Genomic DNA, 27,740 nt, shown 5'->3' with positions numbered 1-27,740 from the left:
TATTCCAGAGGACAAAAGAATGAAATAAACCCCTAAATTACTTTCAACCATGCATTCAGGGAACATAATTACATTATTTTGCTCAGTCCATTCTTTCTTTCTAATCAGATTAATAAATATATATACCAGGAAACATTAATATTTTGTATACGTGGGAGCTGATTTTATTCAACATTTTGAAAATCCTTAAGCCTGCTGTTTGTTTCGATTATTTATCATTTTGCAAAGAGAATGCGGGCACCCAGAGCTCAAAGAAAGATCAGAGAGTCCAGCTCTCCTCAAGGCTGTTTTCTTCTCTTTAATCCTCAGGGACCTGATTGAATTTCTTCCCCTGTTTATTATTATTTTATATTTCTTCTGCACATTCTATTTATTTATGCTGATTTATAAATTATACCACCATGCTAGGGGCAACTCTGTCCTCTCTGAATCATTCCTCTCCTGCCTGTGACATTTGTGCAAACCTCCCGCGATCCAGCCCTCGGTCCCCAACTACTTTAGGCCGCCACATGGTTTAATTTTTACCTCACTTGGCCAAGCAGCCTGAAACCAACTGCATAATGTTTTCTTTGACATTAAGCCTCCCATATACTTTACAGCCTCCAAGTTCTCCGGGGCAATAGCTGTCTTTTTATATTACGTATAGTGAGGACAGCACGATGGGGCCTCAGGCCTTGCGATGGCTCCCTCAGGCACTGCCACGACGCGGAGTATATTTCTAACAGCAGAGGAGATGAACCACCAGAAGAAGTGCTCAATTCTCTGCCCCTCGGTAACTCTGCGTCCCCACTGGAACACGTGCTACAGCTAAACATGAGTTCAATAGAGGGGTAAGTGGTGACATTTAAGGGCTCGTGGAGGTCAAAAGAGATGATCCAACGGTCCCTCCCAGCCTTCGATCCATGAATCTATGAATACAGATAACAGCAATTAAAGAACAGCTCTGTGGAAAGGTCTCCAGAGCCACTGCTGCAGGGACACGGCGAGGGTTTTGCTGGAAGGCTTCTTCAGGAGCGAGGTCGTGGAGCAACTCTGCTTTCAAGGAACAGGCACCACCTCAGGGGCAGAAAACATCTGCCTGGGGCAGCGGAAAGAGATGTCTCTAGAATAATGTCATCTTAACTAAGCTGGAGGTGTGACGACTCTATTGCTGATTCCAAAGTGGCGCCCTAAATAAACAAATCTAATTTTCCACGTGTAATTTTTTGGAGTGAGCAACCAGGAACGTTGAGGGGCATGGACGAATTTTGAATCCTTCATTGGCTGGTTTCTGACCTTCCTTTAAATGCCCACCAGTTTTGGAGTTGCTCATTTCTGCTGGTTCTGGCTTTGAGCTGTAACTCAAAATAAGCTGCAGCTGAAAGAAAACAAAAATTAAAAAATCAGGATATTTTTTGCAGGTGTGGCCCAGGCAAGGCAAGGACTAGGAATCCCTGACTGCACAGCTCTGGAAAGCTTGCTAAGCGAGGCAGAGAATATGCAATATCCCCAGATACTCAGCAGCAGGTCTTCGAGGCAGAGCTGAACCTCATCTTCTTTGAGCCCAGAAGGAGATTCCCTGTGGAGAAGAGGTGGGAGTCAGTACGTGCCCAGCTGTTAACTTTATGCCCTTGCTATACATTCGCAGGCCACTACCAAAAGCTGGCGGATCATTTATGGACATGGAAAAAAGGACCTGCCTTTTTCAAACAGCCTACTTACTTAAGCAGCAGGCAGCAGCAGTAATTGGCAACGCCAGCAAAAAATAAACTTAGAGCAACCTCCCCCTCCCACCAAATCCCTTCCCAAACATGTATTGTTTTGCAAGCAGATAATATTTCTAGTAATGAAGCAACAAAGCAAATACAGTTCAGTGCTCTGTAAACACGAATCCACACAGAGCAATACACGAGCCCCAGAATAAAATTCTTCAAAAAAGCACTTCTTCAGAGGCTTCCCAGTGACGGAGTACCTGCCAACAAGAAATCATGACTTTTCAGAAGTTGCCTTAAAATGCAAAAGCACTGGAAATCATAGTTATGACTTTCCAACACAAGTGATGTTTCGGCTCTGCTTGGGTCAAAGATGCAACAGGGGAGGCTGGAAACGGGAGGTTGCTAACTGGTGGGTCTTGGCTTTGACTTGGCTCCCAGAATGACCCAGCAACAATTCTTCCTCACTTACCATGCCCTGTGTTATTTTGGCACGGAAATATCCCTAGATCTCTGGCAGGATTTCACGAAAAATTGTTTGATCTTCACCTGCGCATTTCTGCAAGGCCTGGCTTGTTTCTTCTGCCGCAGCACAACACCTTCCCGACTTCTTTCTGTCAGCGCTGGTGTTGCCATTGCTCTGAGGAGCCGATGAAGATGTAAGTCTGGGTAACCTCAACCTGCCCCCAGCTACCTTAAGCCTGCAGAACTCTTGTGATGCAAGTCAGCTCCAGACATCTCAGAAGTGCTGGCAAGGCTGAATTTTGCTGCGAAAGAGCAGCAGCAGAGCCAGGGGAGGGTCCTGGAGCATCATGTTTTCCACCTGTGCTACGGCAGAGGTGTCAGGGGAGCAAAGGCTTGACAACAACAGTTGCAGGGAAGCCCTTCGGTCTTCACTAATGCCATCAAAAGCCATGGCCCTGCATGTCCCAATTCCTCCAGCAACAGCCACCAGGCTGGCTCTCCAGGGCACTGGCACTGACAAAGGCAGCTGCAGGAGCCTGAACTCACTCTGGTTTCACCAGCAGTCTGTTGCCATAGGCAACTGCCTATTTTGCCTATACCTAGAGCTGGCCCTGAGCAACACGCACAGCAGGATTGCTATGATGAGATTAGCACTCTTTATTATACTATCCCTGCTCTTATCACCAACCCCAGCTCCCACAAATTCAAGATAAGGAAATTTCCCTCATGTACTTACCATGGTCTTGAACAGCACTTTACAGGGAAGCGGTGAACGCCACTGTATTCACATTTACATGGGGAAATTTAGGGAGTCGTTGCTATTCTTGTTTTCAGGTCCTCTGAACCCTTCCACATCCCAGTTCTGGTCTGGTTGCTTATCAGTTATCCCAGCTTGAGTAGCTTGAGGGTGTCCTCTCTGCACTAGGCTAATGTCAATATGGGACCAAGGCATCATAAACCCTTCAACTGTAGCCCATAATGTTTTCCATTTGTTAAAAAAAAAAAAAAAAAAAAAAAAAAAAAGTATCTTCCTCCTGATTCTTCTGTAACTCTCAGGAATAGCCTGTTTCTTAGGCCAGCTTTAGCCTGTGCCCCACTTGATTCTGCAAATGACTCTTTGTCAGGAAGTGGAGCGATAGGATGAGGGGTAATGGTTTTAAATTGAAAGAGGGGAGATTTAAATTAGATACTAGAAATAAATTCTTTACTGTGAGGGTGGTGAGACCCTGGAACAGATTGCCCAGAGAAGCTGTGGCTGCCCCATCCCTGGAGGGGTTCAAGGCCAGGCTGGATGGGGCTTGGAGCAACCTGGTCTGGTGGGAGGTGTCCCTGCCCAGGGCAGGGGGATTGGAACCAGATGACCTTTAAGGTCCTTTCCAACTCCAACCATTCTATGATTCTATGATTCTGGCAGTTTGGACAGAGAGCTACACCAGGTAAGCATACCTATTAGCTTACAGGAAGGTAAAATGTCTCTAAAAACACTCTAAGTCTCATTGAAAGCCAAAAATAGGACTTACTCTCTAGAGATTCAAACACGCAACCAAATCACCCGCTGCTTAATGTGTTACCATCCATCAGTGGAGCAGCTCAACTGCAGGCACAGCTGCATTGCACCACCCTGGCCCCACCAGCGATCGCCACCTCGAAATGGTGTGGACTTTAAATTAGAAATGGTGAGCCTAAACCCTATCTTGCATATATTTTCCATTTACGTTCCTCACCTAATTATTGAAATTATTGAAATACCTTGTTGATTTGGGGAAATGCCTCACTGAACACAGCCCAGATTTTCAAAGATACTGCTTTTTAATCAGAGCGGGGCACCTAAATCCTTTGAAAACCTTAGGTTTTAGATACTTCAATACTTGCATAGCTTTAAAAGTCTGGGCCTCAAATTGGGTTCTGCAGAAAGATACTTATGTAACGTGAAATCCTGTTGTATTAAACAACAAATACAGGCCTAAATTGACCTGACAGTGACCTTTTTAATAATAGAAAATCATCAAAATAAACAAAAACACAATGCAAATGATTTGGTTACAGTAGATTTGATCAAATAAAACAGACAATCTAATTAACCAGTGATTAGATTAAGTAGAAGTCTCTGTATTGAGTGATGGATAATTAACTGGAATTGTATTTACTTATTTTTATTGTACTGCAGAACAAGGCGCATCTTTGCCTTTCTTTTCCTTCACTGCAGTCTTTTAATTAAACAGAATTATTCAGAATGTTTTACACTGCATCTAGGCCTCTAAGTGAACGCGGTAAGTGGGAAAGGGAGCCCTATACTGAGATTTAGTTGTCGATCAATACTGTTTGGATAAATCTCAGCCAGCGGAACAGTTACAGGCCTGGCTTTTCAAAGCTGCTTGGCATTTATAGCTCCAGCTGAGAGGAATGTGAGCTGCAGGTGCTCAGCCCCTTCGGAGAGCCATGCCCTCATTGTTCAAACTTAATTTATGCTCAAGAACAAACAAACAAACACATTCAAGGCAACTCCTAATTTCCGCACCTGAGTCGATCGAGACGTATTTTTACTGAGGCAAATGCACATCAGGGAATGGTGCGCAGCTGATCAACATCTTAACAGAAATGGATCTTGCACTTTGAAATCCTTATCAGAAGCGGCTACGGCGACTTTTAAGCATAGGCTATGTAAGAGACAGTCTTTTAAAGTTATTTAATTCCTTCCTGTTAAGAACTGTAATCTGGAAGATTGGTTCAGCTCCCCATCACTACCAAGAAAACCCTATTCTACTGAAGAAACCCTTTTAATAGCACGGCCTGTGAAATATCAGACGTCATTTTAATTTTTTAAGTATTTTGTTAATTGCCTATTTGCCAGAGGCTCTGTGATACCCTATAAGAACTATCATAGCAGGCAATCGCTGGGCTTACCGTACACACGGGCTACATATTGGCATGTTCCTCTGTTCAGAACGCATAACAGTTAATTTGATGAAATATCTGCTGGCAAAATTTCTCCCCTAGCTGTGCGACTACTGTCTGTCTGTCTGTCTAGACGCTCTTACTGCTCTCATTACCATGGTATCTCTGTGCATCCAGACCCATGGATATCTGAGGAGGAGTTAATAAGCATTAGCTCTTGCGAGGTCTCTTCAGAGGATGCTTCTGCCAAACTGCAGGGGACAGCAGACGAAAACAGCATGATTCCTGAAAGCGATGAGCTGCCTGACGAGGAAATCTAGCAGGACAGCGTGGAAGCTCTGGCATCTATTTAGCAGTGGCTTGCAGCCTGCCTCTGGCCAGGTGGCAGGGCACTGGCGTGTTGGCTTGTAGGCAGGCGTTTTTCTCGCTTGTGTGCAGAGAGGAGCAAAGCTAGAGCTACTGCAAGCTCTGTGCTAGCGAGGATGCCAAGGAACACCATGTGGAGGCGGGTGAATTCTGGATGAGAAAGTGGGTAAACAGAAAGGCTGAAGTGCCAGGGGTAGCCTCGGGGGCATTCCCTTAGGGAACAAACAGCAACTGAGCTAGAAAGTAAGGCCACACTATAGCAATTAGCTTCTCGAGCTGATCTAAGGTATCAGATAGACATTTAAGAGAAAGACCTGGTTAACCAGGTGATGTACATGCCTGTAGCTGCTGTATTTCAAGGCTGTATTTTTTGGTCCTGAAATGCCAGTCCATTAATTTATCCATTTTACCTGTAAAACCCAGAATCTCTTTTATGGTGCAGAATTGATTTTTGCTAGTGCTGAGCACAAACCAGGAACAGGTAAAACCATACCTTCTCAGCACTGTTGATGCTCAGAGCTTGGGCCTTGATGCCTTGATGTTATTAAGAAAACTTGTACTGTCCTTCTCATGAGCAGGCTTTTAACTAAGTTGGCTGGTCCTCAGTCCCCATTTACATCCGAGCAACCACTCTGACCAAAAAGGGCTGTCACCCAGAGGAAAATGTGGCCTCTGGCTTGTAAAGATGTAGTATGGCCATTTCAGCGGCCATTCTGCCTGTTCTCAGTCTCCCTCTCCTCACACGGAGAGGAGAGACTAACCTTTCTCACTGAAGTCTGTTCACTGTAACAGAAAAATGGACGGAACTACATGAGAAGGTCTGTATATGAATCCTCTGATATTTCTAGCATAAAACGTTTAACAAGTATTGTCGTGGAGAAAGCTGGGTGTCAGGAAGGCCTGGGTAGCTCCTAAAGAACATAGAATTGTATCATCACAGCATGCTATTGCCCATGGACAGAAATCTCAGCTGAATTCCTCCCTCTTTCCCTTCACAAGGCTGCCAAGACAAAGAATGACATACAAGCCACAGGACTCAAAGGTGTTTTCCAGTGTCCACCAGCCTAGATGTACCCTGACTCCATCTCATGACAAAACCCAGGCACATATCTTGTCCTCCTCCTCTACTCCTTTCTCCTCTCGTCTTCCTTTCTGGAAGGCCAGATGTGTAGGTGTAGGCAAGAGGAGCTTTGCTGCCAGCAAGGAAGAAGGAGTTGCAGAAGATAAAGGAAAGCTCCTCCAGTTTTGGTGAAAGTGTCTAAGGGGGAGAGTAAGTACACATGGAATACCAGCTCTCCTGAGAATTGTCAGATAAGAGGAGAAGAAGAAGTAGAGCTTAATTTGTCAGCTCGGTGGTGATCTACGCGTGCAGACACCAGCCTAGGAATTGTGGGGGAGCTCTAATGAATCTCTCCAAGTTGTGTCTATGGTGCTGATTACTGCTGTTTCCGCAGAAGCCACTTGTATTCGTGATTTGGAGATGTTTTCAGCAGGCAATGAAGTATTAGTCGCTATTTAAAAAATACCACATAATTACAGAAGATAGCGTGTTCCCGTTCCAATTAGAAGTGAATGACTGTAATACCTGAAGGAGCCTTGTGCAGCATCTGTAGGTAAAAACCGCTCTTTGTAAAGGAATCTACACACAGAAAGATGCATAATGGGCCCGTGAATGGTAAAGTTTAGATGTAAATGGCTGAAGTAAAAGAATCACTATCCCATGGAGAAATCTGAGTGGAGTTTGAGATGTTTTTCTCTAAAAAGATGCAAAATACATTGCAAGCAAATCATGCTCCTCTTTATTGCTCATATATCAATATGGCAAGAAGAACACTTTCTACCTGACAAAAGTTTGTCCTCAGCTCTTAATCTTGAATTCACAAAAACATTTAGACACGGCGATGCTTCATCTTCAACCAAAGCCTGTCTTCATACATTAACTGTGCTCCAGCTCTGAGGTCAACTAGCATGAATGGCCCATATTGGACTCTTAAAACTCCTACACAGCATCGCTGTTGCAAACTGTTTACTGGGAAAGGGATTGTTCCCAGTAAACATCTAAATTAGCTCATTGCCCTAAACTACTAGGTTATGTGGGGGAAATGCAGGGGCCTCTATTCCACACGTACACAGTCTTTTGGCATGTGTAGAGCAGATGGGCAGACTCTGATGATCTGCATGTTGAAGGTGGTTGCTGAAAGTGGCGGTGCAGTGACTAAAACCACGCTTCTGTAGATTCAGCCCTTAACAATTTATGGAAAGCTCTCATTTCACTCCCATCCTAGAATCAGTAGCATCTCATCAGCTTGAACCTATGCTGTGGCAATACGTCAGGTACCTACAGAGTGTCCACGAGCCAGCAAATTAACTTTACATCAACTGAAAAACCCCACTGATTAGTGAATGGAACGATATCCGGCCCCTAAGGGAAAACAGAACCATTTCTGCAGCTTCGGCTTGTTCCTGCATTTGGTGGGGTGTTGATAGGCCTAGAAGGGCTGAGTTCAGGGCTTTGATGAAGCAAATGTGACCCCGCTCTCTTGACAGAACTGCACCTGTCCATTGGAGGCCTGATTCTGACCCGAGATCTTTGCACACCTTGTTTATGCTGCTTTCTTCGCATGACTGTAAAGTGCTAAAAGGTCTTCGAATGAACCTATTTTACAGAAGGAACAGAAATATATATATGGGATATGACTGCAGGCTTTGCAAACAACAGAAATACCTGAAAAACCCTCTGTTCTGCTATTGATCCAAAGGAGTGCTGGAAACATTACTATGGCAACAATTCTTACCCAGTGGAAGAAGCATGCCATTATCTGTGCATAGGAACAAAACAAGAGGAGGCGTTTTTCAGAACTGTTGCCCACCTCCCCTTGACCACTACAGATGTGCTGCCCTTCTGGCATGAGCTCCTGCTGCAGGAGCTTTCAACGGGATACGACTTACAGAATTATTTACTGGCCCGCGCACAGAGAATAAAGGAATTCTATTGACCATCGGAGTCCTGTCGCAGCAAACAGCACTGCATGGAACTCCTGTTTTCTAAGAGTATCAAACATCTCCCTCACCTTGCTAACAACCTGGGCTATCGGTGTGAATAAAAGAGACAAGGCTGCTCTGGCTCACTGTAAATGTTGTCTATGTCGTTTGGCTGTACACCACCTGAACCTTCTGCAAGCACGGTTATTAACTCAGAAAACTACCAAGCATCAAATCTGGCCATGTTCTTACTGAGAATAAGTTCAGGCTGAAGTACAAATCTGTTGGCATTGTGGTAATGGCGTTGGTTGGTCTATTAATTAGCAACTAGACTAATAAAGTGAGCAAGAAACTATTTTGCATTATATGGCTAAATTGAAAGTCCACATCCCGTATCGCCTGAAGGCAGAATCGAGAGCTAATCATATTCCAGGTGTTTCTAACACTCAAGAAGCTCTGTCTGCTGCCAGGAGCTGCATCTCTCATTCCCATCTTCACAAACGGGTAATTCTAAGGAGTACTGTGACTCTGCCCACCGCTCCTAACCCCGGGGAAGGGGGTGATGCTGGCTACAAGTCCAGGCAGACTGTTCTTCCTGTAAACGGCTGAGGAAAACGATCGTGTGGGAGCTGGTGCCAAGCGAGGAGAGAAAAGGAGCAGCCTGGAAGAAAGCTTCCAAATACACACTCCCACTGCAGAAACGCTTTATGGCTGTCCTGAGGCTGGGGAGAAGAACAAGCAGCTGCAAGCTCTTTCCAAGCTGTTTGTTTGCCAGTCTTCTCTCCGGGCAGCCTGTGGTACAGCCAGCTGTGAGAGCGACACAAAGTAGGTGGAAACAGCTCTGCCCACTTGGGAGCTCACTACTGCTCCACGGAGCCACTTAGCAGCATGAGCCAAGCTGATATTGCCCACTTCCATTAATATTGTTATTGCCTTCAAAAAAAAAAAATAACCTAAAAAACCCCACACAGAAAAATAAGAAAGGTCAGAAAAAATGAGAGCGAGCTTGGGCAGAAGGCAAACTGTAGAAAGAGATAAAGACTAACACCAAGCATGTGAAGCACAAGGAAGGAATGGAAAGGCCATTGCTACAAATAATGTTGAGAAAACACACAAAATGCCACCCAGCCTTTTACTAGGTCTCAGCACAAAAAGCTGAGTTCCTGCTTATTCTGTAGAGATGGTAAAGATCCATTTCTTCTAAAGAAGTATGTGGTCCTGCTGTTCCTGGAAATTATTCATCTTTCCTTCATGGAAAATGTCTCCTGCGTCCCATCCCAAGCAGGCAGCGCAGCACAGAATATATGTGCATCTGTGTGTATATACAGGGATATGTTACACGTGCATACACACAGGTTGGAAAGTGTGTTGAAAATAATCTCAAAAGAAAAACTAGAATATACCCTTGGATTTAACCTATTCGGCCAATCTTTTCCCTAGAGACAACTGGTTTTATTCAATATTGACTTTTTTCCTAGTTCTAGATGACTTTGGGTCCTGAAGATATAGAAATAGGAGCAGTTATTAAGGATATAATTATTATTTTGACAACATAAACTTTGACAGCTTCATGAACTTTATTGAATAAATGATGGTTCGTTACCCATCAAATAGTATTTTCCCACATCTCCAGCTTCTCTGCCTTCAACGTCTGAGAGCCTCCTGAGTATTTTATAAAAGTAATAATCTCTGTTCTAGCCTTTAGGGAAGTAGTTTGATCAGTTCCAGGCATTTTCTTCCACATTTGCTGTTGCACATGTGAGAGCAGGTGTCCTGGGAAGAAATTATTATGGAAAGGCGAAGTCAAAGAGATAAGATACACGGGTAGTCTCAAACACAGGGAAAGCTCTGTTCATTTTCAACTCCCACGAAAGTGAATTTCACACATCCCAGGGTCCAGATCGGGACTCGCAAGCAGCTCCCTGTTGGCTGCGTTTCTTTATTCTGGGGGAAATGCGGTTGCTGACGGAAGCCACGCTCGCTGAGGAGGAAGTTCTCGCCCAGATAGCTTGGGACATCTGCAGAGGCTTTCCGAACATCAAAGCGGTGACTAAAACATGCGAAATGTGGGAGCACCACTTGCAGACGCTGGGTTTGGGTGGTGGGAATTCTCATTGCAAGCAAGCTCTTGATATTCTCTTAACCTGCTGGCCCGGGGTCCCACTTGCAACCACAACCGTTGTCTAATGTACACAATTACCAGGTTTTTGTTCTGAATTGGGGGTGCATTTCTTCGGTTTGCACCCTTTTTACACAGGGCTCTGGCAGATCATAGGATGATCTGGGGTTGGAAGGGACCTCTGGAGATCATCTAGCCCAAACCCCCTGCCAAAGCAGGTCCACCCAGAGCAGGTCCCACAGAAACGTGTCCAGGCGGGTTTGGAATGTCTCCAGGGACAGAGACTCCACCACCTCTCTGGGCAGCCTCTTCCAGGGCTTTGCCACCTTCAAAATAAAGAAGTTCCTCCTCATGTTTAGAAGGAAATTCTTATGTTCAAGTTTGTGCCTGTTCCCTCTTGTCCTGTCCCTGGGCACTACTGAAAAGACTGGCCCCATCCTCCTGACACCCACCCTTTACATATTTATAGTCCTTGATCAGATCCCCCCTCTGACCAATGGTGGGGAGTTTGGGTGTTGAAGGGTACTGTGGAAAACCTAGGGTAATATTTTTAAAAAACAGGAGCCAGCCACCAAGATTTGAATCAAAATCTGCCTTTTTTCTGGATTTGGAGAAGCACAACCTTCCATTGCACAGGTGAATGTTATTATCCAGGCCCACCTTTAGCAGGCAGCCACGAACTCCCGTTTTGTTACCAACCACCTAAGACGCCGAGGCCCGAAGGCCGGAGCCCCACCGCGGCCGGGCCCGGAGCTCGACAGGGGGGGCCCGGCCCCTTTGTGACGCCCCCCGGGGTGTTTTTGAGGGTGAGTTGCCGGGCGGCGGGACGGGCTAGGAGTGCGGCGCTATGGCGGGGGTCCTGGCTTTGCTCCTGGCGCTGCTCCAGGCCTCCCTGGCGGAGGGGGCCGCCATCCTCATCGACGCGGCGGTGCCGAGTAAGGGCGGCCCCCGGGTTGTGTGGGTGCTTCGGTGGGTGGACGGGGGGCGCCACCTCCGGCCCCAGCCCTACCGCGGCAGGGGCCCGCCTCCCCTCAGGCAGACAGGCCACGGGGCAGCCGCCTCCCCTCAGGCCGCCGCCGCCTCCCCTCAGGCCGGCCGGCTGCCTTCTCGCTTCCCCGTGGCGGCTTCCCCCGCGGCTCCGGTGATACCCGCTACCTCCCGGCCTCTCCCGGGGGGTGCGGGGAGAGCAGGTGTCGTACGGCAAAGGCGACATTTGCGGGGCTGCCCGGCGTCGTGCTCTCCGGAGCCAAGGCTTAATCACCGCCTTAATCACCGCCGGGGAGGTGGTGGCGGCGGGGGGGGAGGTCAGGATCGCTCCCCGGTGTGGGACGGTGTCGGGAGCGTCTCCAGGGCTGTGTTAAAGCTTTGGGGCATCACGGGGGAGTGGGGTGAGGAAAGGTCCAGGGCTGCTCGCCACCCTGGTAGCCCAAAGTCTGGTCTAGGGAGGGCCGGCGACATGCAAACCCTCTCCTGGCTGTTGTGGAACAGCAGAGGTTCCCAACCGCTGTTGGCAAGTGCAAAGTGCTTTGGAAAAAGGTTCCCGACCCCTTAATTGTCCCCCTGCCGTGTCACCCTGTCCCCTCTGCCCTGGGGAGAGCAGGACCCTCCAAGAGCCAAAGCCACAATGCTTGGCAAGGATGAGATGCCCAACTCAGGAGTCAACGCGTTCCGCCTTGCGTGCTCCCTGCTGACATTTCTAGCAGGGTTTCTGTGGGCTTTCTAAGCATTTATCACCATAATTCTGCATGTAACGCCGTGACGTGGCTCGTAATTGAAATGGTGCATAATGGCTAAGATTTTCTGTCCTACATAGGTTTTACAAGGCTTCCAAATGTAGAGAGAGGAATACAGCCTGCCTTTGCTGTGCTGGTACTAATTGCAGCCCCCTGACAGGAATGTAAATGCAGTTCCTTAGCACATTCTTATCTCAGCATGTGTGGGATTTACATATATAACTCCTATTAATGCTAATGGCAGCTATATACATAATTTTTTTTTGCATAGGGCTGACACTATATTTTTATCTGAACCCGATGCAACTGGAACCAGCTTATGTAAGGAGAAAGATCTGTAGTTTCTTACTGGAAGCTTTCTTAACATTTTGGTTCATTTTAAGTGTATGGAGGAAATGCAAGTAAAGGAAGCAACGCGGAACAGTGTATTGCAATATTGGCATGGAAGGTTCATAAAATTCATATAAAAAGTGTTACGTTATCCGGAGGATTATCAATGAATCTGATCCTGTTTCCCTTGAAGTTTCTTTTTGTTGCTTTTTAAAAAAAAAAATCATTGAATCAGAAATCAGGATTGGTGATTCCCAATTAACTTGTTAATTTAGAACCAATCAGCTTCTCAAGTTTAGATGTGTTTAAAGGCTTATTTGGAGCATTGCTACTTAGAGAATACAGTATCTTTTTTATTTAGAGCTGTAGTCAAAACCAGCCCAAACCACGACATTGGTTCATCGTTATGAATCTCTGACAAAAGAGTCCTGTTGTGCATTGTGGTGCTCCTGAAGCCAGAAGCAACCTGAAAAGGGTATCATGGTTGATGTCTTCACCTATAATTAGGAGGTTTGCTTTCACTGGTTAGCAAGGTCCCTCAGCCTTCTATTACTAATGTCTGAAGTTTTGTGTCTCTTCTTGTTTCTAGGGCTTTTTCTTCCTCTCTTTTTTTTTTTTTTTTTTCCTAATTTGTGTCTGGGTGGGAAACAGCAGTTTCTCCTTTCTCATATGCCGACACCCTGCTGTGGCTACACTCAGCTTGTTACCTCAAAATTGAATTACAGCAATACCTACTTTCAGGGTAGAGGTTTGGAGCTTACTGCAAGCTGATACCAATTGTCAGAAATCTATTGAGTTGAGAATTTACATCATCTGAAGCTGTCCTAGCCCTCAGCCCTCCCTCCTGGTCATTTTTGCATGTTTTATGTTTATTCTGCGCAAGCAAAAAAGTGCAACTCATGTTGTACCAAGTTGAAAGCAGGTATTTGTAAACGGGGCTGTATTTAGACTGCAGAGAGGTTCTTTAAGTTCTCCTCCTCCTCTCTCTTGTGCTGTGGTGGTTGTCCTTAGACAAGACTGTTGAATGACTGCCCCCTTAAATTTAAAAGAAGCTAAGGGAAACATGATAGGATGTCAGTGGTGGGGACCATCTTCTGAAGAAGTTGTTATTGTTAAAGGCTCATTAGAGATAGAGTTTGGAGATACACTAGCCGTTGTAAAGGTTGTCCCTGTTTTCATAGGATTTTAGTCTGCTCATTTTTTTCCTTATGTTTTGGCTAAGGTTGGATTTTTTATCATTCAACTGCATAGTTAAGTTATTGTTTAAGGATTGCTCTGCATACGCTGGGAGACTGTTCTGATGAGCACAGCTTATATGCTGAAGTAAATGTCAAAACCATAGAGACAGTCAGAGATAACAGAAGAATAGGATTTTGATGGCTCATTTATAATGTTGGGAAAAAGGGTTCCGTGTCAGTGTATCATTGTGGAGAATGCACCGGGCTGCTGTGGTGTAAATCCTTTACGTGGAGGAGTAAAGGTTTTATATTTGCATATCACTGACTGCAAGAGAAATGGATCTGTTCCTTTCAACCCGAGAAATTGAAAGTTTTGGATAGTGTGTGAAAAATGTGAATGTTGCTCAGAGATTTAGTAGCAAGAAGTGATATATAAACTTGCGTTGCTGCACAGAAATAACATTTTGTAAACACAAATCTTGAATATAAAAAACTGAGAGACAGTGAAAGCAAACTTTACATTGGTAAGTATTCGTTATCAGAAAAAAATAATCTGAGTAGGCGGGACTGGCAGTGTAGACTTGTAAAAACAGTCATAGTGACTTTCTCTTTGCATTTGGAAGAATTGAAAAGACCTATTGCTTATTTAATGAGTAGTCTCCAGAGGAGCTTCACTAAGTTAGATTCTCTGTAGAACAGCTACTGTATCTCAGTAGCCTTATAAACAAGGATTCAAATTGCACGCTATTAGGAATAAAATATATAATCCAGATTTGAATCCCAGATGGAGAGGAGAACCTTTTGCTTTTGTACATTACATTCTGTGAAACCCATTCCGTAACCTCAAAGTACCATTAAAAAATGGAAGAAACCCAATCACAGTGATTAAAACCCCAGTACCTAATTAAAAAACTGTACCTGGTTGACTCATATTTGTGCTGGCTGTCTAAACTTGACCTTGAAGTGTGGTGGGGGAAAAAAAATCATGTGGGAAGGCGCACATTAGCCAGAAAGAACAAGGAAATGAGTGAACTGAATATTGTTTAATGAAAATTTTTCTTAACTCTTTTCAGGGAAGACCTATCATTTGCATAGAACCTAGACACTGCACTTCCCAGAGCGTGCAGTAGGCTAATTTAGCATCCTAGGCTGCTTTATAAGAAAAATAGGGTTTTTTCCTTTTAAAGAATAATTTTCAGGTTTAAACATGAAGGCTTTTCACACTGGAATTTATGATAAATTTTTCATAAATGTCTTGTTTTTATGGTCTAATTAGTGAAAGCAAAAATATTGGCAAATTTCACATTTCAGTTTAAAATTAGTACAGATTTCAAGGAGTGAGTTTCTGGTTAGTCGGGCATTCCCACCCCTGTCGTTGGATTAGAGATGTAACTTTAGACTTTATCTTCAGGTTCGAGTGCGTCCCCGCCAATAGAATATGGACAATGCACAGTTACATGTGGTAAGTAGCAAAGCAGATGAATAAAACATATTGTCATTTGTTTTTTGGGGAAAAAAAAGAAAAAAAGTGCTAACTGTAGCAATTTAGCAGTTGTAATTTGCTTGCCCTCATTCACCTCTCATTGATTTCAATTGCCAATAACTATAATTAACAAAAACAATCAGGCTGATTGTCATTAGGAGTTTAGGTCAGATCTGTTGTTTTATTAATTTCACAGCCTGCAAGCTCCTATTTTAAACCAGTTCCCTACGTTTATTGGCACATGAGCTGCCTTCCCCAAAGTAACAATTTTCGCTATTTGTGAACATCTGTGAGATGTTCAGAAGATGAAAGATCTTCTGATGCTTCTCACAGATGTCTTCCCACATACAATATTGCCAAAAAATTGCTTGCCTGCAGTAGCCTGTTCTGTATTCCAGATTTATACAATTTATAAATTGTGTGATGGAGAGGAGAGGTATCATTCTGGAGTAGGAAGGGAGAGAGGAAAAATGAGACAAGCCTTAAGAAGACATCTCCGCGTTTAGGATGGTGATAGAAACTGCTGTGAGGTGGTAATTATATTGCTAAGGAAGCAGTCTTGAATCACAAATGCTATTAATTTTTTTCTGAACAAATTCAGCTTCTCAGAAGACCACAGAAAAAAGACAGATGAGTTTTGCCCCCATCAATCTCGTGTTTTCTAGAGTACAACTTTTCATTTCTTCCAGTCACTTTTTCATATTTCCAGTGATGGAACTTCCTTGATTCCCTCCTATTTCCAATACTAGGACATTATGGTTTTAGAGGAGATTTTTTTTTGCTTCTACATACTTCAATATTTCTTTTCTTCATAATTTCAAATCTGCTTATATCTTCTATATATCGATGCTGTATATGTATCCCCATACCCTTATAACCTTACTTGCTCTGATGCACATATCTTTTGGATACTGAAAAACTGTTCCTTAAGTCCCATGCCTCTAGCAGATGTCTCAAATGTTCCTTATTTTTTGGGCATTTCCCTAAATTTTGTCTCAGTTTTATCTTTGGTCCCTCGGAGTTAATGTGGTGGTGGGTTAAGCTTGGCTGACCACCAGGCGCCCACCAGGGCTGTGTGGGGAAAGTTAATTCCATCCCAGCCTGACCCAATATAAAATGTTTAACCCCTTCAGTACTGAAAATTATGTAGTCTTACTGAAGAATCAGGAAAGGGAAGCTCTAACAAAAAAGAAAAAGGCATCATCTCATATCTGGAGTTCAGATTGTGTTTGTAGCCTTCATTATAGTCTGGGCTGTTCAATACGGCATGTTTGTCTGGTGAAAGGCTGAAAAGTGGCTTCTTGGTTCTTTCAGTAAAACTTTAAGTTCTTTATCTCCTTCATATTCCTTCTTATTCCCTAGGTTCGTCTGTCTAGCCCTTTATATTTCTTGCTTTCTGAATTGACTCAATTTTCTCTAGTTTTTCCCAGTAATGCTGTGGCTTAGATCCATTGCTCCTCTAGTCCAGGCTTATAGAGGTGTTAAAGCATAATTAAAGCATGTGTTAATGATGTCTAGTCATACCTGCCTCAAATTTGCCTCAGTCTCTTTGTGGTCTAGTTGTTTTGGCCACTCTTACCTCTGAATTTCTCTCATAACTGCTGTTTTTGTATTGCAAAGTATTCAGTTCTCTGTGGATCATCCCTCTTCACCCCCCTACCTCCACCAGTCCGTTAATTTACATTTCTCTAGGGTGAATTTCGGTTGGGTAATTTATTTTTACTGCATTGTGGCTGGCTTTCTGTTAGGTTAACTTGTATGACTTGTTGGAAGTTAAGACTTCATTTGTTAGAGCATCTCAGTAGATTAATTTCATCAGCATTGGCAGCTACTGAGAAGAGGTGGGGAAAGGAAACATGGGAATGAAAAGGAAAAGCTGTCCAAAAGGAAGAGGCAGAGGAGTACCAAAAGAACTTGCAGATCAAATTAAAAGCACTTCTTTCCATCAACCTTTTGAGTATGATATGCTTCCCAAATTTTAATATTCCCATACGTGAGACATGATGAGATTTTTCCTGATGAATGTGACTGGAGATAGCCCAGCACCCAGATTTTAGAGAGCCAGCCTTTTTGGCTTTTCATAGGTTTTCTATCTTTTTTTGTTAGCTAAAAAAAAAAAAAAAACCCACGTGGCACTGAAGAAAGAGGAATGCCTTTAATAAAATTGTCAGTTCACTGCCATTTACACCTCTGTCTCCGCATCCATGCAATGAGACATTCTCTGGAGTGGAGAACGATCCTCGTTTTGTGTCATTTTCAGTAAGTGGTGTTGTCTCCCTCTGTCACTTGAAGTACTGTTTCACGAGTTACATGACATCTCTGAAACGTTCTGAAAGCCATTGGTTTATATAATACACATTTTAGGAAGGCAGATGCATCAGAAACTCCATTTTCAAACCAATTTCCTATTTCTTATGATGCTGCAAGGGGTGGAGGGGCTTGCTCTCCTCTTTCCATGCCTATTAGTAAACAAAATGCTTCTGGAAAAATGGCAAAACCTTCAGTGTTTACTGGGCCTAAACATATTATTCCTGCCTCCCCCACAAGCTATGTCATTCCAATGAACTGTGTACACACTGTTTGGCAAAAACAATTATAGCACTTGTTTTGAATCTGTTTGTAATTGTTAAAATGGGGATGTTCCCATTGAAATCCTGATAGTGAGAGTGAAGTGGTTTTTTTGGTTTTTTGGTTTTTTTTGGCTTCCTTGAACATTGTGTAGGAATTTTTGTTAACTTCACACGTTTGTGAGAGGTTGTCTCCTGTTTGCTTGAGAGGCTTCATTTTGGGGACTTAGTGGAATTCTTGGATTGCCCATTGTTGGTCGCTCTTTGGTTACTTAAGACTCCTTAATCCCAGCACCAGGAAGTTTTTGGTGCCTTCAGTTTCTGTTGACCTTGGTGGGAGTTGAAGACACACACTCAATCACAGGACTGGAGACAAACTGAGCTGGCAGTCTGTACAAGGTCCTCTGTGCCATCTGATTGAAGCATTTTAATGTCAGGAGCCTAAATGCTTTTATATTCAAAGTGAATTAACTGTGTTGCAGAACATATACTAGTTTCACTTCAAATTCTTTTTCTGTAAGAAAAGTTCTGACTTCATTTTGAATTCTTTTTTTTGGAGCATGATGGTTCTAAGAATCTGGCTTCCTACGGTGCAGAGTCTGACAGAAGTAGATGCTGTCTTGAAATCTTAGATACCGACACGGGATAGCTTTAGCAGGCACTATGAGAAGATCTGTTTTGCCTGGTATTTGGTAGATACATCATATTAACATCCAGGATAGAGAAAGAGGAAGGAAAAACAGAGCATGAAGCAAATGAAGAAGAAATGCGGAGTGAAAGATTTTAATGATAATTTTTTTTATCTCCCAAAGGGATTGGCATTCGAGAAGTTCTGTTAACTGATGGATGCCCTGATCATGAAACAAAATGTATCGTCGGTGTGGAGTCATGCCAGGGGCCAGTAGACTGTGGCTGTAAGTGGAACACTGTGATACAGTGATCTAGAGCAAATAAGTGGATTCAAAAGGAAACGTTGTTCTTTCTGAGTGTGGTGGAAGTGGAATGAAGTGGTTGCGTTCCACCCTCCAATCCCCACGTTAAGCAATCCATTAATGTTTCAGATCTCATTTCGGTACTGGTATGTGCTTGGTTTCAAATCCGTGTAAAACACCGTTTTTCTGCAATATGCTTCGTTCCAGACATTAGACGAAGCAAAAAGTATTTGAAGTAATTTTAAGGGAAAGGATAATTTCCGAGTAACATTCTGTGGTTTGAAGAATTATGAACTTTATGATCTATACAGAGATGTTTCATATAGTTGATGATGAACCTATTAAAAATTTATCCTATAGGGGGAACACCAATTTCTGAGGGCCTTGACTGCATGAAGATAACTTGTATTTTTATGCCTCCAGAAAATCGATTTAAATATGTTTGGAAGATGTTAATTCCAAACAAGGTGAGTAATTGAACCCTCCTTTGTGCAAAAAAAATTGCATACTGCATGTATTTACCACTTGCTCCATCTGAATTGCAGAGATTCTGGGCAGATTATTTCTGTCACAATGCAAATAAGCCCTGATTTCTCACTGGCGAGTTGGTAATACAAGGTTCTGCATGGCTTTCCTGCTTCATGCAGCTTTGATTTCCTGTTTATGAGAAGGAAACAATAATTTTAGGGAGTAATGTTTACTGTTATTTCAGAAAAATTGGGTGTAGTAGCTGGGGAGTGAATACATTTTACCAAATCACAACCATGTTGCCCTTCCCAGTTGTTCAAGTAGAAGGTGCTGAAGAGATTAGAGATAGGGCTACAAAGATGATGAGGGGCCTGGAGCATCTCTTTTACAATGAAAGGCTGAGGGACTTGGGTCTTTTTAGTCTAAAGAAGAGAAGACTGAGGGGGGACCTGATCAACATCTATAAATACTTAAAGGGTGTCAGGAGGAAGGGGCCAGTCTTTTTTCAGTGATGCCCAGTGACAGGACAAGAGGGAACAGGCACAAACTTGAACATGGGAAGTTCTGTCTAAACATGAGGAGGAACTTCTTTCCTGTGAGGGTGGCAGAGCCCTGGAAGAGGCTGCCCAGGGAGATGGTGGAGTCTCCTTCTCTGGAGACATTCCAAACCCACCTGGACACGTTCCTGTGCAACCTGCTCTGGGTGGACCTGCTTTGGCAGGGGGTTTGGGCTAGATGATCTCCAGAGGTCCCTTATCATCCCATATCATTCTGTGGTTCTGTGAGATGGGAGAAATTTTCCCAGGGGCCAAGAGTTCCTGACGGGTTGAAAGATGTTGGAGCAGAATAAGCACTTTTCTCCGCGTCTTCTGACACAATGCAACTCATCTTTGCAGATCTGTTTGAAAAAATACAAACTTTTTTTTCTTTTTTTTTTCTTTTCTACATGGCTAGGAAGCACACATTCTTCCCAATGATTCAGCTGTTCTGAGAGTTTGCAGAGATACCCATTCGGGTACTTTCGAGTGTGAAACTCAAGAACAGGGAAGTGCGGTTGCGTCTATAAAATACACAGTCTACACAGAAGCTGGTAAGTTCATAGAGATGCTTAGAGTCTTCTAGTGGTATGGCCTGGTGGTTTTTATGTAGTACTCAATCTTTATAAGATTGCATGTCACCAGTAGTATAACGGCAGGAACTTGTGTGCTGTGGTAATGACTGTCACGAAATGCAGGCTAGTAAAAAAAAAAAAAAAAACAAATAAAAGGAAATGACAGAATGTGAATGAAGAGGTTCCTTGTTGCAAGAATGAGTATTTTCTTTATCCTTTGTAAAAATTCCAGTTAAATAAGGAGGTTTGCCTATTACCTGCTTACTTTTTTAGTGCACCCAGGCTGGTTAACATAGACTTCTGTCTTACTAGCCACATAGCACCAGTAGCATAGGTTCTGCAGTTAAATCTCCTTCCCACTTCAGTACTGAAACAGGAAAACAACCTTTTGGAGTTTTTCTTTTAGTGGCCATCTGGAATTTGCTTAGACACAATGGATTTAGCAAAGTTTAATGTTAAAAAGAATACATCATAAGCCAGTTCCTCAGTACTCTTTCGCCTTCTCTGCTAATGGGATTTTTATGTTAGGAAGGGCAGTAGTGCCACATAGAAACTTTTCTAATCAGAGAAAGGGTGAAAGTGCCTTGCTTATTTAAAGTTTTTAATGAAATAATGTAGATTTAGGTCTTCTTCAAAATTATGGCAGACTAGAAAGGAAGAAATCCTTGGAGATACCCCTCTGCATATTTCTCCCCTCCATGTTGTTTACTGAAGTAAAGCTGTCTGGCTTGGGAATCCTGCTTTTTTTCCCCCTTCTCTTCAGTAAGATAAGCCGTTTCCTGTATCTCTATTGAGGTCCTTTCTGCCATTGAACTGTAACATGGAATTTGTTTATTCATTTTCTAAATCCATCTGGCAGTCACAAAACACCCAAAGCTTTTATTTTTTTATTTTTTTTTCTTTTCCCCTTCTCCCACTATTCAGTCTCTACATTCCTTTTTGTAGAGAGGAAGCTTCCTTTTTGAGACCTGAATTAGCAGAGCACATAATCTGTTTTAGGTTTAAGCATGCAAATGGTCCCATTGACTTGAGTCGGGTGAGTCATCAATAGGACGACTCAGACACTTGCATTTAAGCTGGGAGTTGTCTGGGTGAAAAGTGGTCAGATGAAACCCACCCAATGGACATATCCACTGAGAACTTCTTACAAGGATTGAGACTTACTGGTTCAGAAAGTATTTGTGAAATCTGAAAAAGACAAGCTCTAAGACTTATTAAGTAGCTTAAAAGAAGAGGGTGGTTGTGCTTAGTGATGGATCAGCATCCTTTGGCTTTGTGCAGAGGTGTTTCTGGGTTTTGCTTCCCCAGGAGTGCCATTATTTGGACTTTAGAAATTATTAACTGTTAGTTTATCAGCTGACATTTTGGTTGAGAACATACCACGACTTTCATCATACAGATGTAGTTTTGCTCTCTGGATGGTCTGCGAGCTCAGCCCCAAAGCCACCCCTTGAAAATGCATAATGTGACACTTTCCACTTCAGATTTTGAGACGCATGAGGTGGGAGGAAGGCAAGACATGTTGCAAAAGGGCAGGTAAAACCTTGCAGGAATTGATGTTTTGATTGAATTTGCCACGTGGCAAGACTTCATATGAGTTAATTTTAAAGCTATGCACGGAGAAATTGCATGTGTCCTTTACCAGTGATCGCTGTGCTTCTCAGTGACCTTTTGATGAACAGTGGTAATGACCTTTTTGCATAACTAAGTGGTCTTCAGTAATTTGGCTTTTTCTTTTGTTTTCAGAACCGTTCAGACCGATAGGTTCTCTTTGTTTGTTTATAGGAAGTGAAAAATAAGAGGGGAAAAAAAAAGTATTTTATCTTCATCAAAAATTATTGCGATCTCTGCAAGGAAAATCCCATCTTTTAATAACTGACATTTCTGTATGTCTTTCGTACCAACTCACTACCCTGAGGCACTGAAGGGTGTTGTTTCACACTCCCTCCGGTTGGGTTGTTTGGTGTTTTGTGAAGACTTTGGAGCTGGAAGGCGGTTTATTCATATTTACTAATAATAGTCCTGTGAGGAGGGCGGGCTCTGCAAGGGAGGAAGGCGAGAGCAGAGAAGGATCCTCATTAGGATGCTATGTGAAGGGTGTCAGCCTGCTGAGATCCCTGCTGTGCCCCCAGCCCCACGCTTCTCAGCGAGTTTGGGGTGTGTGTCTGGTGGCACTTCTGTGGAGAAGGTGGAAGCAGTAAGCGTTTTGGTGTCTCAGAGGCCATTCTGGCCTCCCGTCTCTCTTCATTTCCTGCTGTTGACTTCAGTGCCAGAGCTTCCTTGAGAGAGAAAAGTCACACCTCTGTAACCAGCTGCTGTACAAGTGTGTCATCAGTGTGGCCAGGTTGTCCTTGCATTCACACAGAAATTAAATGGGGAATCCCAGTACCCAAGATTAACAGCTTGCACCTCCTCTATGTGTATGTAACCCTGCTTGCCCGTTAGCAAATATCCATCCATTTTTAATACAGAGAAAAAGGCTTATGGATAATCTAGAAGGGAAACAGAAAAGCTATGCATCACCATTGTACTAACAGGGAAAGAAAAAACCTAAACCAGCCTACAGAGGCAGAATCTCATTCCCCTCTGCCAAACTGATACATACTTTCTGGATCTGAAAACTGGTGGAAAGAACTCCTGTTGGCTGCTGGACCATATAAACAATTGGTTGAGCATCAGCTGGTAGATGGAGCACTGCTGTACAGTCAACACCATGGCCTAGGAGGAACTCCAGCTCAATGAAAAACCCAGGGGAAGAGGAGGATGAGGAGGAACTTCTGCTGGCAGAAGTAGTGGGTTTCCTTTGGATGGAAATGGTGCTAAAAAAGCAGGTGTTTCACTTTCCTGATGTGTAAGATTTACGGTATTGTGAATCTCTCTCTTCTTGAAGAAATGACTGAATAGACTGCAGAGACAGAATTTGTATTGCTGATATTTTCTGGAGGGAAATGCCAGCAGTGGCAGCAGATGCTTGTGAATGTATTTGGATTTCAGCAAATTAAAGGGGAGAGGGCATCCATGAAGGCAGAGGACAGTCCGGAGATGCACTGTGCTGCATAGAAATCAAAGCAGCTTTGTTAAACTGTGGTACACAATGCAAATACAGTTGGTGGGCCACACCACAGCAGAGAATGTGCTCTCTGTTTTAGAGCTACCCTGCTCTCATGCTTGGTGTAAGAGAGGTATGTGATGTATCTTTTTCCACCCAAAAAAGAAAGCAGTAAATTTCTAAGGTCCTCGAGCCAGGTCATGCACTGTGGCTCAGATTAAGAATATTGTTCTGATGGCAGAAAGAAGATAAAAAAGCTTTCAGTCTTCTTAGCAGCTGGTAATGGCCATACAGATGACACTTTTGGTTTCCTTTAATCCAGCCTGTTGTCACCCCATTGGCACAGCAGATAGGATCTGGGGTGGAGGGAGTGTATGATGCTTGGACCATGTGAGCCCTTGGAAAGACTTCCATGAGCTATGACCAGCACACTCTGGGGTTTCTGCCACAGGGCTGGCCTCACATCAGCAGGCAGTCATGGAAGCCAAAAAATAAATCTGAGCATTCCTTCTTTTCCTTCTTTCCTGCCTTGTTCTGACTTGCAAAAATACGTGGATCTTCGTAATTTAAATCCAACAGTGCCTGCAATTCCTTTTTTAGTTAAGATGAGTATAAATCATCAATAGGTAAAGTGTGAATGCCAAGATTTTGGTAGGGTTGAAGGCAGTCTGCTTGAAACTGTCAGATATGTTATCAATGTTGTTATTGTTGTAGAGCCCTAGAAGATTTCTAGTGGAGTGCAAACAATTTTAGGAATTGTTTTACTGTGTGGTTGTGGAATATATCAATAGTGCTTTTTTTCACCATTCTTCACAGTGAAGTAATCCACAGACCCACAGTGAGCTGTAGACTTCAGGCTGAAAGTCATTGAACTACACTTTTCATGTTTCAAACAAGAATTGTTCTTCTTACTTTTCCTAAGCTAAGTGGACTTTTTAAAAAAGTTGATGTAAATGCATCTTTGTCTCCTTAACTGTAAGCTGAAGATGTTTTTAAGGCATATTCTGGCTGTAGTAAAATTCTCACTGACTAATTGGGAGCATTGCCTGGACTTTTAGGAGTGCAGTTGGGGGCTTCAAAGTGCACTTGATGTGAATCAATCTTTGCTCATTGTAAACCAGCTTATTGGGAAGCTGCTTTTCTGTCTGCTTCCTGCTTGCATTTTAAATGCATGTGTGTGTTTGGAATGCATCCCCTCTGTGTTCTCAGGTTGTCTCTTGGGCAGTTCTGGTTCTTGACTGTTGGAAGAATTCCTTGCCTAGGAAGAAAACTTGAGCAGATTTGTTGTGGATAACATGCAACTTGTTTTTTTCTCTTCAGCAACCTCCTGTTAGAGCCTGTCAACAGAGGTATTCTTAGAGCTCTAAATTCACACCTTGCCAAGGGGAAAATATATTTCATTAATGAAATTGCAAAATCAAAGATAATTTTCATTAGCCTCCATGACCCACAACTGCATGTAATTCTAAAAAGACACCATCCAGTCAGTGAATTAGTCGAAAAGAGGTAGCTCTACATTGTATGAAACCCCCAGTATTTGCACTTACTATGTATGATATTCTCAGCCAGTTCACCATTCTTACCTGCACTGTATCTTGCAGAAAGATCAGGAGAATCCTATAGATGAGCTGTGGTTTAAGAATATCAGAATTCTGTGATGCAGAAGAATGAAACTCAAATGATGTGATGGAAGAGTTGCTTAGATACTACAGCGATGACAGTGGCATGGGACCTTATACAGAAGTAGAAATAGAAATAGAAAGAAATAGAAATAGTTTTCCTGCAGTCATTCTGCTATGCAGAATTCCTGCCCGTGTGAACATAAATTTTGCATACCAGTCAGCAATGAGACAGCACCTTATAGTTTTAGAAACTATATGATGGAAAATGAAAGAGAAAATAAGGTTGGCTTGTGTAAAATTGCCAAAGCTGGAGGGATCTGGGAAGATGCCTGGTGGTTCCTTGATTTGGTTGAATGTAGCTGAACGAATAAGGTCAATTAAATTTCACTACAAGGTGACTGGGTTTGGTTTCCAAGCTTTTCTTTATCCAATGTCAAAAAACAGATGGGGAAAGTTGGTTGGCCATTTTCAGCATTTTCCACTCTTCCTGGGGGGTTTGTTACAGTCACCTCCTAACTGGTATGTCTGGTCTTACAGAAACAGCCTAACTAATGGCAGGTTTTCCTTAGGTGAAGGGTTGAACAGGCTGCAGCATTACAAAATGCATTTTTACTTTATATCCTTGTTACATTTTTCACTTCTCAGCTTCATGCAGCTGCTCCTTGCTATGTATTTCTGGGCCATGCAGAACAACTCCTTTCCGTGCTCCGTGGTTATTGGCTTTAAATAAAGGCTTTGCAGACCTAGATAGAGACAGGGAAGAGAAAAGCAGCACTTAAGTCCTTGAATTTGGTCTTTTGTTAGTATACTCTCTCTTGGCTTCATTATTATCATTATTATTGCAGCAATTACCATTGTTAGAGTTGTGTAGCACATGGTACCTTGGTGCCTCAGCTCTGGGTGACAAAGAAGTCAGCTGCCTTGAGTGGCAGACAGCCTGTGGTAGTACTTCTGTCCTTATCATTCACATATCTTAGGTGGACACATCTTGAAATCTTACATTAAAGCGTTTCTTAAAGCAAAAATATTGTTATATTACTTATCATGTACCAAACAGATACTTTTCCTACTGTAGTTTTTTGCCTTGTCTTTAAGAATTGCAGTTCTTTGTGTTTCACAGCTGCTAAGTGACATGTATCCCACTCCACATGCCTTCATCTATAGTTCTTTGCATCTTCCTTGGTTAGATATGCCTTTGGGAAGAAGGTATAAAAAGCTACTCTTCTAACCTTTGCTGATACAGTAAAGGCCTGAAGGTTGTGAAAGATGTCAGTAATTAATCAAGCCCTGCTCCTTTTCAGTTCTGTCTGTCAGATTAAATGCCTGATTCATTTGAAAATTTGAACATAATAATGATGATGTATTTCTTTTCTTCAGAAGTGCAAACAGAACAATCAAAGAAAAAGCAAACAGAGCAACCAAATACAATGACAGGGCCAGAGAAATCAATGAAAAAAACAACAGATTACATTTTGATCATTAGCCTAGTAGCTGGAATCGTCCTGCTTCCTTGTGTGATCATTTCCATGATCTTCATGATTCGTTACCGGTAGGTTGACAGCATACACTGGGATTTAATTTTATTTGATAAAAATATGGTGTTACTGATGACAAACATGGCCTGGGTGAACTATCTAAGTTTCTCTGTAATTTAAGATTTGTGTTGCCAGTTGAGAAAACAGGAGCAAGCTCCTGGAGACTGGAGAGAAGTACTTTACAAAGCAGTTACAGTGATTGCGGATGGGAAGGGAATGCTTCAAAGCTATTGGTGTAAACCTACTTAAAGGTATCTTTTTCTTTACATCCTTTTTCCATTTCAGGGATGCTGTAAAATCTTTTCTGAAATCAAAATTTGGGCGAGACAACCAAGAGAAGAAGCCAAAGGACGAAACCCCACCACCTAATGTGGAGTAAATAGCCCCCCTCCCAGGGTTCGCATTGGCTTTTCAAGACAGTGGAGTCTCCTCCTGCAGCCACAATCCTCTCACCATTTGCATTGGCCATAACATAAGCAGTGGCAGAGCCCTCACCCACAGAGGGTGAAGGACTTGCCTAATTAACAGAATTAGAAAGAAAAAAAAAGTTGTATTACATAGGAATATGATATAAAGAAGATTAAAGTATGTTAGAAATACTGGTTTTAAGAAGTACTTTTTACAATTCATTTGCTGTCTTGGGTTACTGGACTTTAAGTGAAAAGGGTAAAAATGCATCTGTATTCAGGTTGATGTTATTCCCCAGCTAGTTTAATAGTGTGAGCACCTCTGAACTGGAGAACCAAAGCCAGATTTTTGTGGTGGTGTTGAAAATGATATATTTAACATGTCTAACTTGTGAAGATGTTAATCTAGACTCGATGAAACTAGGTGTAGAGTCTAGGCAGAGACCATTTTTTGTAAAGGCCTCCTTATCTGCTTGATGCACCTACTATGTAATCACTATAATCCACCTCAAACAAGGACACTTCTTGATACATGGAAGGATGTGTAACAGTAGGGAAGATCATTAAAAGTTGCTTCATAACTTTAATTAAATTTGCACATGTAAACATTTCTGCCATCAAGGGGACCAAAAGATGTGAAGAGAAGCCCCATAGGGTCAGACTAAGGATTCATCTACCTCTGTATCCAACCAATGGCGCAAAAAAAGAGATGTCTAGGGAAGAGTACAAAACAAAGTCAAGGCTGTATGATATTTTTCCACATGTATTCCTCCAGCTCCTGGGCACTTGCGGGTTTTCTAAACCTGA

General features: G+C 42.8%; 1 protein-coding gene across 1 annotated transcript; it reads left to right on the top strand.

The window, feature by feature from the left end:
• The first annotated feature begins 11,365 nt into the window (after positions 1–11,365).
• Positions 11,366–27,410, top strand: SPACA1 (sperm acrosome associated 1). The gene is made up of 7 exons (XM_014964446.1): positions 11,366–11,693; positions 15,171–15,221; positions 18,622–18,723; positions 19,102–19,208; positions 20,164–20,299; positions 26,369–26,540; positions 26,812–27,410. Exons 1-7 carry the CDS (start codon positions 11,366–11,368, stop codon positions 26,903–26,905), a joined length of 990 nt encoding a protein of 329 aa, XP_014819932.1. The 3' UTR covers positions 26,906–27,410.
• Positions 27,411–27,740: the final 330 nt, after the last annotated feature.

The sequence above is a fragment of the Calidris pugnax genome, unplaced genomic scaffold (assembly GCF_001431845.1).
Source record: "Calidris pugnax isolate Ruff unplaced genomic scaffold, ASM143184v1 scaffold219, whole genome shotgun sequence".
NCBI lineage: Eukaryota > Metazoa > Chordata > Aves > Charadriiformes > Scolopacidae > Calidris > Calidris pugnax.
The sequence above is the reverse complement of the archived record's forward strand: the minus strand, read 5'-3'. Positions and strand labels throughout refer to the sequence as shown.